Source organism: Dioszegia hungarica (genome assembly GCF_025882075.1).
Source record: "Dioszegia hungarica strain PDD-24b-2 chromosome Unknown MKK02contig_31, whole genome shotgun sequence".
In the NCBI taxonomy this organism is placed as follows: Eukaryota; Fungi; Basidiomycota; class Tremellomycetes; order Tremellales; family Bulleribasidiaceae; genus Dioszegia; species Dioszegia hungarica.
Window position 1 is genome coordinate 244,750 of NW_026515780.1, and position 9,948 is coordinate 254,697.

General features: G+C 56.9%; 2 protein-coding genes across 2 annotated transcripts; both read right to left on the reverse strand.

The window, feature by feature from the left end:
* Positions 1 to 790: 790 nt before the first annotated feature.
* MKK02DRAFT_35554 (glycosyltransferase family 20-domain-containing protein) lies at positions 791 to 4,100 on the reverse strand (the record flags this gene model as incomplete). The annotated part of the gene is made up of 13 exons (XM_053089202.1): positions 791 to 996; positions 1,061 to 1,112; positions 1,174 to 1,262; positions 1,347 to 1,455; positions 1,652 to 1,879; positions 1,935 to 2,036; positions 2,191 to 2,407; positions 2,518 to 2,574; positions 2,756 to 2,905; positions 2,942 to 3,347; positions 3,396 to 3,498; positions 3,634 to 3,717; positions 3,909 to 4,100. The coding sequence occupies 13 exons, from the start codon at positions 4,098 to 4,100 to the stop codon at positions 791 to 793; spliced, it is 1,995 nt and encodes a 664-aa protein (XP_052941949.1).
* Positions 4,101 to 5,021: 921 nt separating this feature from the next.
* MKK02DRAFT_41320 (putative histone deacetylase 1) lies at positions 5,022 to 9,521 on the reverse strand (the record flags this gene model as incomplete). The annotated part of the gene is made up of 11 exons (XM_053091519.1): positions 5,022 to 5,467; positions 5,773 to 5,933; positions 6,194 to 6,283; positions 6,475 to 6,558; positions 6,797 to 6,872; positions 7,119 to 7,227; positions 7,515 to 7,607; positions 7,891 to 8,059; positions 8,263 to 8,374; positions 8,598 to 8,672; positions 8,930 to 9,521. 11 exons carry the CDS (start codon positions 9,519 to 9,521, stop codon positions 5,022 to 5,024), a joined length of 2,007 nt encoding a protein of 668 aa, XP_052941950.1.
* Positions 9,522 to 9,948: the final 427 nt, after the last annotated feature.

The following is a 9,948-nucleotide window of genomic DNA, read 5'->3' on the forward strand; positions in this document are numbered from 1 at the left end:
GTCACCCCACTTGGAATGCGCTGTCAGCTCGGTCGAGGTTTTGGATCTCGCGCAAGGGTCGCGCCTCAGCTAAAGCCTTACTCGCCTGAACCCATCAGCGCGCTCGACCGTCTTATCACAAGTCTTCCGGGGGGCACCAAGGTCGGCGGCTAGGCGAGGAGCTGCCAAAGATGGCAAGGAAAACTCCTTCGGCTTTTGTAAGTCTGGGCGAGAAGCGGTCGACTAAATGAGCTCAGCTGATCTAGGCAGCAAAGCACAGTAAGTCTCCTTCTTTGCCTTTTGACAGAATACCGCTGAATGTGTAGTCGCACACAAGACCCACCTCCGTCCCTGCGTCGAATCAAAGTTCCGCCTTCTCATCTAGGACCGCAGGATATGCAATTAGATTGTCATTCGTACTGCTTCCGCCTGTTTAGTATTCGATCTCTGATCTGATCCTGCTAGGTGAAGGGAGTGTCAGCTGTCCCGATCCTGGCCAACATTGTGTTTGCAAGGTATCAGCTTAGTCGTGCTGGAGGTTTTGCAGAACGACGAGGTCAGAGATGGTATTTGGTCTACAGTAGATTGCAAGGTGCTGCTGAACATCTCAGTCATGTATCATCTTCATATCTCTCGTGTATTGAGGGACCGCGTCCCCAAACCTAAGCCTAGAAGGGAAATCTATAAACAAGCCCCGTTCCCCGTTCCCCGTTCACCACACCTCCAACCTGGGACCGCCACCCTGCTCTTGTTTCCTTCTTTTCCTGCGTCCCCCATCTCCCCGCTCTCTCCGCGTCCTCCCAAAGTCCCCTCACTCCCTACCAGCATTCGCCATCGCAGCAGCCGCCGCCCCGCCCGCCGATGTCAATCCCGGGCTGCTCATGCTCCCCACGCTCAATCGGCCACTGCTCGGTCGGCGCTGGATGGAGGCTTTCGATGATGTCCGCGAAAGACTGTGCGACTTTTTACGGCCGGGAATGGAGGGGCCGGAGGGAGGATGGCCGGAGAGGCGGGTCACTGGGTGTCAGCCGATGTCCGTTATATGAAGCAAGATGGAGCGGATAAGGAAACTTGAGCTTACATTCATTGACGAAGGACACTCCCCATGCTTCGGCAGTGTACTTGGAGACGTACTGTTTGGTCAGCTCCAGAATCACAGCGACGAAAGGCTCAGCCGTAGAATCTCCAACTCACAGCAAACAGCTTCTCCCAGTTGGACTTTTTGGCCTCCTCGGTCATCGTCAACGCCGTGTGAATAGCATCGGCGGTAGACTGCAAGTCCCCTGAGAGTATCAGCTCGTGGCCGTTGGCAAAAGTCGAGCAGCGCAAAGCTGAACTGAAGAGAAATAAAGAGTCGGTTGACTTACAGGGGTTGACAATCAGACTTCCGTTAAGACTTTGAGCGGCACCGGCAAATTCGGAGAGGATCATCACACCATGACCGTCGACCTGAGACGAGATGTATTCGTATGAGACCTGACAGTCAGCTTTTATCGTCGTGCTAGTCTGCTTGTCCTGCTTGTCCTCGTCGTGCTCTTCTGCGGCTGACAATGCCCTTCTGCAAAAGTGCCGCAAAACCGCCTCCGCTGACTCCGCTCAGACTTATCTCCTCACCCCATTCCCATCCCCAGGCGCCACTCGGACGAAATGAAGTCAGACGAGTTGAGCTTACCAAGTTCATACCGTCTCTCGTGGAAGTGACCAAACAAGCGTCCGCCAGCGCATACATCGCCGTGAGCTCATCAATCGGCACGCTCTTGTGGAGATAGTGGATCGGCATAAACTCGACCGTCCCGAACCGGCCATTGATCCGGCCGACGAGCTCATTGACGCACGCGCGGAGGTTCTGGTATTCCTCCACGTCTTGTCGGGAGGGGATGGCGAGCTGGACAAGGACGACCTGGGGGTCAGCTCCATAGCCCACGCTGTACTTGTGCCGGACGGAGAGGACCTACCTTGCCAACCCACTCGGGGTGCTGCGAGAGGAAGATCTCGAGACTCTGGAGCTTCTGCGGAACACCCTTGATGTAGTCGAGTCGGTCAACACCGATGATGACCTGTTCGTCAGCCGAATGTCATGTGCCAGATCCGTAACCCCGCGCTGCTCCAGCAGGATTTTACCGCATCCTACCCTCCCGATATCATGTCCTTTCCGACTGCTTCCATCCACACCCCCGACCAAAGTCTGATTAAATCGAAAAGCATGCTCACCTTGCACCCCTTGAACCTCGCTTTCAGCGCCTGCAACCTCTTGACGATCCCTTCCTCCCTTATCCCATCCACAAACTGCATGGGGTCAATCCCAATAGGGAACGTCCCGACCTGGGTGTATCGCCCTTCGTGCTCGATGCCGTTCGGCATAGTCTCCAGTCCGAGGATGCGGGTGCACGAGGAGAGGAAGTGTCGGGCATAGTCGTAGGTGTGGAAGCTGAGGATCAGCTCAGTGCGTCGGAATGGGGAGCTAGACACGAGAAGCCCAGATAGGATGAAAGTGATGTGGAAATGGATGGGTGGCTCGAAGGAGAAAGCTAAACTTACCCGATAAGATCGCACTGGAGGACACCGAGAAGAATCTCCCTCCTTACGGGGAGGATACTGCGGATCAGCTCAGGCCCAGACTCATGCTTCCAAGTCCCCATATAAGGTTGGCGGCGTTCCATCATCGCCAGCTCCAGCATCCTGACACAACCTCTCTGTCCATCGAACTCGTCCCTGGGCGCATATCGCGAAGGAGAGCCGTAGAGTAACACAGATCAAACCAAGACTCAAGACTCACCGATAGATCTCGCTACTCGGGAACGGGGTATGCAAAAAGAACCCGATCCGCACCCCATCCTTGCCCTTCTCCTTAGCAACAGCCTCCTGCTTCTGGAACTGACTCATCCCCCTTCCAAACGCGGGTCGTTTCACCTTCTTCGGCACCGCGCTGGCCTCAGTCTGCGCCGCCTTGTTAGCCGCGGACGGAGCAGGTGCCGATGTCGTCCCTTCCTCGGCGACCTCATCGAGGATCTCGACGCCTTCATCTTCCCCCTCCTCACCGACGCCTAGAGCAGTAGCGACCCCTTCCTCCTTCATCCCCATCATCCCGCCCACAACCTCCTTATCTACGCCCTTCTTGACTCGGCCCAGCTCGCGCCGGACCATCTCGCCCTGCGAGCCTTCGCCGGAGATGACCGACCGGAGAAGCATGGGGAGGAGCATGAGGTGGTAGTCCTGCACCCAGACCATGTCGCCCGCTTGGACCATACCGGCCACGACGTCGGCGAATCGCATGTTGGCCTCCCTGTAGGCGAGCCAGTTGGCGGCGTCAAAGTTCATCTCTCCGGGGTGGTAGTGAAAAAGAGGCCAGAGGATGGAGTTGGAGAAGCCTGAATGTCAGCGAGAGCTGAGTGGGAAAGAGGGGGAAATACACATACCGTTGTAGTGCCTGTCCGCGAGATCGTCCGCGAGATACACCGGGTAACAGTCGTACTCATCCATCAATCGCCTGTTGACGAGTTCACGGTCCTCCTCGGGGATCTGCATGATCAGTCTCCGCTTCTGCCAATCTGACTCCCCCTTCACATCCGTGACCTTCTTCCCCCTTATCCCCGGCGAAGACACGCTCCTGCACCTGCCTCGCATGTCATAGATGAGAGGAAGCGCTAGACTTACTTCTTTCCCAGGCCACCCGATCCAGGTAAACTTCATGGTCTTCTTGCACCCACTGAGGGCGGAGACGAGACCACCGGAAGACATCTGGGCGTCAGCAAATGTCTGTAAAAGTGGTTCGTATTGGCGAACTGCCTGTCTTCATGGCTACCGCTACCTGGCTTGAAGAGTCATTGAAGGTCCACTCTCTTCTCCACCGCCTTGCTCCCACATGTGCCCAATTCGCCCAGCCAGCCACATTCCTCATTCCCATAACTCAACCCGAACAGCAAACTCACCTTGAAGTGGTACACCCCTTGAGCATCTTTACTGATCGTCACAGGTAGCCTGTTGGACACCACAATCAATCTCTGCTCTTTCCCTGCCGCCGGCGCAGCACCGTTGCTGTTGGACGAAGTGAAGGACATGAGGGCGGACGCGGCGGACGCGGAGGCTGAAGGCGACATTTCGGGGGCGGTAGCGGGGGACATTCCACCTTTTCTTCTAGGGAGCTTTCGGTAGAGCGCTGGGTCGTGTGAGGTTGATGCAGAGGCAGAGAAAGGAGGAGGTAAAGTCAGGTGGATATGTGGTCGAGCAAAGGAGGGGGGAGATGGGGAAATTTGGGGGTAGGCGCGGACGAATGACGGGTCGGAGGGAATTGATCCGGGCGCCGAGAAATCCGAGCTGTGCTGTGTGTGATGCTTCTGCTTCTATTTAGCAGAGGACACTTCAGCTATGTGGCTGAGGTCTGGTCTATGCAGTAGCTAGGTGTAGAGGTGAAAGAGGGGGATGCATGAGGGGTTTCCGGCACGTTCCCAAGCTGTACTATACTGTATTCCGGCAAATCTCGGCGCGCTGCGGAGGAACGTGGAATTGAAAAACAGGGCAGTCACTCGCTCAGGCACGGAGCAATGACATCATGACGCTTTGCCTTGCAGCTTGCTTTCCTACTTGTATGCATGCAGCTCAGTATCAGGGGCAGGCCGGAGCGCATATATGGTTGGAAGCCTCTCCTTGCGTGCTTGCGCTGAGACGATTTTAAGGAGAAGTACAAGAGGAATGGTTTAAAAAGATGAGGTATTCCGGGAATCCGGTTTGCGGGAATTTTCGGATGTTCAGGCACGCTTCGACTCTCCGCTTGCTGACCTTCTCAGCTGGGCAGCCAGGGAAGGAGTGAGGCGTAGCAGTAGCGCCCCATTCTCTGCTACCCAGGCAGGAGTCGACCATGATGAATCTTCGCCTGACCGTGCTAGCGTTGGTGCCTATTCTTTACATTCTCATCCAGACCATTGATATACGCCGCGATATCGCCCAAAACCCATCTCTTCTTCCCCGGGCCTCACGCCTCTAATCTCTCGTCTACAACATCACTGACCCACTTCTCTACCCCGACATACCCCTCCTCTCACATCTCAGACAACACTCGCCGGGCTCCCCTGTCGACTAAACGCCCACCCATTCTCCCCACTCCCATTCCCATTCCCATTCGTCCCATTAACTCCAGGCCCAATCGTACCCGCAAACCCACCCGCATTCCCCCCACTCGCAAACCCCGCCCCAGGTCCCGCCGGCGCACCCACTACACCCCCCACCCCCAATGCCCGTCCAGCACCTTCGATACTGAACCCCTGACTCCGGAAGAATGTCCGTTTCTTCCTTGTCCCCTCGTCCTTACCCCCTCGGCCACTACAGGGATCGTCGGCTGTCATGTCCCTTCCGGCGCCTCGGCCGACGGGACGGGTCTTCTTGCCGCCTGTTTTGTTGACGTACCGGCGCCGACGGGCGTCGTTGAGCTCTTCGGCGTCAGAGTCAGTGTCCTCCGAAGCGTAAGAGGGGTTATTGCGGCGTTTGATGATGTCTGAAAGTCAGCTCAGTCCTGGAAAGCGAGATATCAAGCTGTAGCTGCTTCTCCGCAGATTTCGACCCTCGAGCATCACCTACCGCCCCTCCCACTCTCCACAATCCACCACCCCATTGCTCGCCCCTCAAAGCGACACAGCTGTGACAATCTTTACCTCGCTTCGGACGCCTCTAAACCTCCGTCTCCCGATCCATACAAATACCTCCTCGCTCTGCCCACTCTCACTTTCCCTCTCCTCTCCCATGCCCAGACCGCGACCCGGGGCCCAAAACCACAATCCAAGAATCCAGACTCAAACTCACCTCGCACCCTGACATCCACCTCATCCTCATCATCCACCCCCACCCCAATCCGCATCGCCGTCTTCATCCCCAGCGCCTCGCCCACCGTCTGCGTCGGTACAAAGTGCATCTGCACCGAAGGAACATGCACAAGGTCTCGGAGGTTCTCCATGACTTGGCGTCTGGGGCGTTAGCTCTGCGCGGCAGCAACAAGCAGGGCGAAGGGGAAGATGTGGAGTGATCCTGAGTGGGTGGCGCAAATGGACGAAGGAGACGATGGGCGTGGGGAGTGGACGGTAGTGGTTACGGCGTCGCTGAGCGGAGAGAGAAGCGGCAGGGGTTGGGTGTGTTTATTGGGAAGAGGGTATAACGAGGTGGACGGGAAAAGAAGGAGAGGATACTGGGACACGAAGCGAAGCTTTAAAGGTGAAGCTGGACTTACTTGATGGCGTCGAGGTATTCGAACGGATTATGGTTGTCTTGATTATTCGCCAACACTTCAAGCTTGTATCGAGGACCATAGTACTCCATACTGCGTGATCAGCTTGACTTCCAAACCACGCAACTCAAACATGCTGCACGGCCGCAGATACGCGAATCTGCGTGCGGACAAGACACGACGGGGGATGTAGCTCGAAGCTCGGAGGGGAGGATAGAGGCGCACAGGGCGGAGCGAGCGGTGCAAGCGTTGAGAACAACATAGCGAGAGAAGGTTGAACGTACTATTGGTTATATGGCAGATCCTCCGCGAGCTCCCTGCCTAGCATGACAGCCGTCTCGTTCGTCCACGCTCTGGCCACATTCTTGCTGTGACCGATCAGCTTCGCTCTCTTCTTTCCTCTTCATGCCCTATCCGTACTCTGTGGCTGGAGCGGATCCACCTTGCCTTGTTCCCTCGCTAGACCGCCTTGCTCCCCGCCGTGCCCCAGTATCACCGCTTTTCTCCATCGCGCCAGCACAGTATCCCTCCACTAACATTGACCACCAGTCCCGAACCCCAACTCCGCTCAGACCCATACCCAAAATAACAGCTACTTTGACTTACGTGGTATATCCGCCTCCACCGAGCATCATCACCGGCACATCAAACGTCTTGATATACCGTGCACATTCTCCATGACCTGCGGTATCAGCGCTGAATCCTTATCCGTGAACCCCAGTCTCCCAGTCTCCCAGTCGGAGCGAGTCCCCGATTCCTATTCCGCCAAATCTGCAGGACAGCCCGTGATGCCCCCATTCTCGACACCCCCCTACCTCTCCGTACTGCTCAAGCATCGAGCAAAGTCCTCCCGTCATGGCCCATCCCAACCCAACCAGGACCACAATCACACCCAAAACCCAAACCCGAACCGAAGCTAACAACTCACCCTGGAGCGTCAAGTTGAACCCTCCGAGCTTATCTCCCGATAAGCTATCCGCACCCATCTGGAGAACAATCGCTCCTGGTCTAAACACCTCCATGATCTTCCCAATCACCTAGCAAGTTAGCCATCAACTCTCGTTAGATCTGTCATCACGCCCCAAGCCAGCCCGACTTCCCGCTCGACCACCTCCGATCCCGCCCAATCCGAATTGTTTTCGCCCATTAACATCTGTCCACCGTCCGCCTGCAGCACTGACGGCCTCCTTGCGCGCCTGAGTTGTGCTACTCTCCCTTTCCTCGTGTACCCCGCGTTCCCGCCTGCCATGATCACCCAAAACCTCTGCCGCGCTTCTCACTTCCTCCCTTCGAACAATAACTGAGCGGACGGACACAAACGTACGGGTTTAAAGATCGAATGGAATGCCTCGTCCGTTATCCCATCCCGCAGCGGAACATTCACCGCGTATCCCTTCCCGCGCTTCATACCCAAATCCTAAGACATCAGCTATCGCCCACTATGCAATCTCCCATCTCCCATCTCCCATCTCTAGTCTCTTCTCCCTTGTCTCCTACTCCTGCTCCGCGCACGCTTGGCTTGAATGACCTTCTCCATCCCCATGTCATATCTCCGCCCTGATCCCATTGTTTGACCCGTCCGGCCTCGTCCCGCTAGCCAATCTTCTCTCATGCCCCACCTCCAAGAGCCCCAACAAATCACCCCGAACCTCCAACCCAGGCCCATATCCAATACCAAAGTTAAAACCATTAAAACTCACCCTGACGTCTCCGGTGCCCGGGAAGAACTCCCCAAAACGGTGAAAGCTCGCCGTCATGACCCTATCCGTCGTATAGAATGCCTCTTCCACGCCATCTCCGTGATGCACGTCCACGTCGATATAGAGGACGCGGGAGTGGACGCGGAGGAGCTCGAGGATGCCCAGGACGCTGGAGGGTCAGTTTGGAAACGTAGGTCAGAGACTTCGGAGAGATCAGGAAGATGGAGGAAGGGTAATATGAGTATAGGGGGACCGGCGGGAGGAAAATGGGGTAGACCGGACCCAGTGGGGTCCTCCCCCAGCAAGACTCTGAGGACAGGATGGAGAACACGGATAGCTCGGGATCAGGCAAGAGGGATGGAGAAGACGTACATGTCATTGACGTAGCAAAACCCCGACGCCTCGGTCTTCTTGGCGTGATGCAGCCCACCTGCCCAGTTGATGGCGATATCTGCTGCGCCAGAGTTGAGGCGTTCGGCCGCAGCTGGAGATGGTCAGCTGTGGCCTTGTCCGGTCAAGGCGAGCAGGTGAGAAGCTGAGGCACAGGACTATAGACTCAGAGGAAGGGAGCAGGGGATGCGAAGGGCAGGGAGGAAGGCAAAGCAAAGTAGAAGGTATCTCTGGATGGCGCAGGTCGCTTCCGGGAGCGAACTTTACTGGAGGATGGAGTTGGCAAGCGGAGAGCAGAGGCGAGAGAAGAAACATACCGATGGATCCTCCGGCGGAGATGGAGCAGAATTCAAACAATCCCTCAAAGGCTGGACAGTCCTCGCCTATCAGACCTGGAGCGTCAGCTTTGAGACTGTTGTGTCGCCCAGCCTGACAAGCGACCCTGGACGGTGAATGGGGATGTCGCCTGCCCCGTCCTGACCCTTCTATGCCTCGGCCAGCGTCTCCTGCGCTCCCTTCTTCAAGGCATCTCCTGCTCCTTGCGTAATCACTCCTCTCACTACTGCCTCGCTACCCGCTTATCCGCCACCTTCGCTCCCCGCTCCCCTCAGTACACTAGCCTGATATCCAGAGAAGCCCTGGTACTCACATCTGACCCCTCCCCCCGTCATCGCATCCATCGTCTCCGGCGTGACCCTCTCCAGAAAGTCCACATACTCATCCGAATGAAACCTCGTCATTTCCCCCTTCCCCGCTCTTCTCGGTCTAAACACCTGCATCCCCTTCCCCCTCGCCCCTCTTATTGTCTCTTGCCTAATACTTCTCCCCTCCCCCACCCCGTTCCCATTCGACCCATCACCATTCCCATTCCCATTCCCCTCCCTATCACTCTCTCTTGGCCTGATAATCGCCCCGCCGTTCCCTATCCTCCCTCCTCCCGCGTCGAACGTCCTGTCGGCAGCTAGCCCAGCCCAGCTCGGTCCTGATGCCCCTCCCCTCCCTCCGCCCCCGCCGCCGCCGTACCCGTCGTCCGAGTCCGGATCGTCGCACAGCCCATAGTTGACAATCAGGTTATGCGCCATCCGGATCCGGTGTGGCTTCATGGGGTGCGACAGGTAGTACACGTAGTTTCCGACATCGGGGTCGTAGTAGTATGCGACGCGCTTGTTGGGCGGGGCGGCGGTCATGGGGGTGAAGGAGGGGTCGAGAGGTGGAGGCGTGGGGAAGCGGGGGCGGGGCATCGAATAGCAGGGCCCAAGGGGTCGGGCCGGCAGGACAGAGAAAGTGGCCCGTGAGGTGATGATAGGGCCTATGAAGGCGGAGAGATAGGTGTGAGAGGGGCGTGTGGGCGGGACTAGGCGAAGGTCGAGTGGGTTTAGAGGTATGGGTAGAGGTATGGGTGAATTCGCCTGGATGAAGAGCTCGCACGAGCTTCTGTGGATCGTTCCGCTGGATGATCCGGTGCTACTACTGCAGATAGTGCTGGCCTTGTCTACCTGGGCTGTACTAGGTGTATGTGCAGCTAGAACGTGCTGGTAAGGTAGAAGAGCAAGCAAGGCATGGAAGGCGAGAGGCTGGCGGACACAACAGCCGAGCGGACCATGACGTGGCATTTTGGGTCCAGCGACTAGCTCCGAGGATCAGGCGGCTCTTACCGCTTCCCGCTGT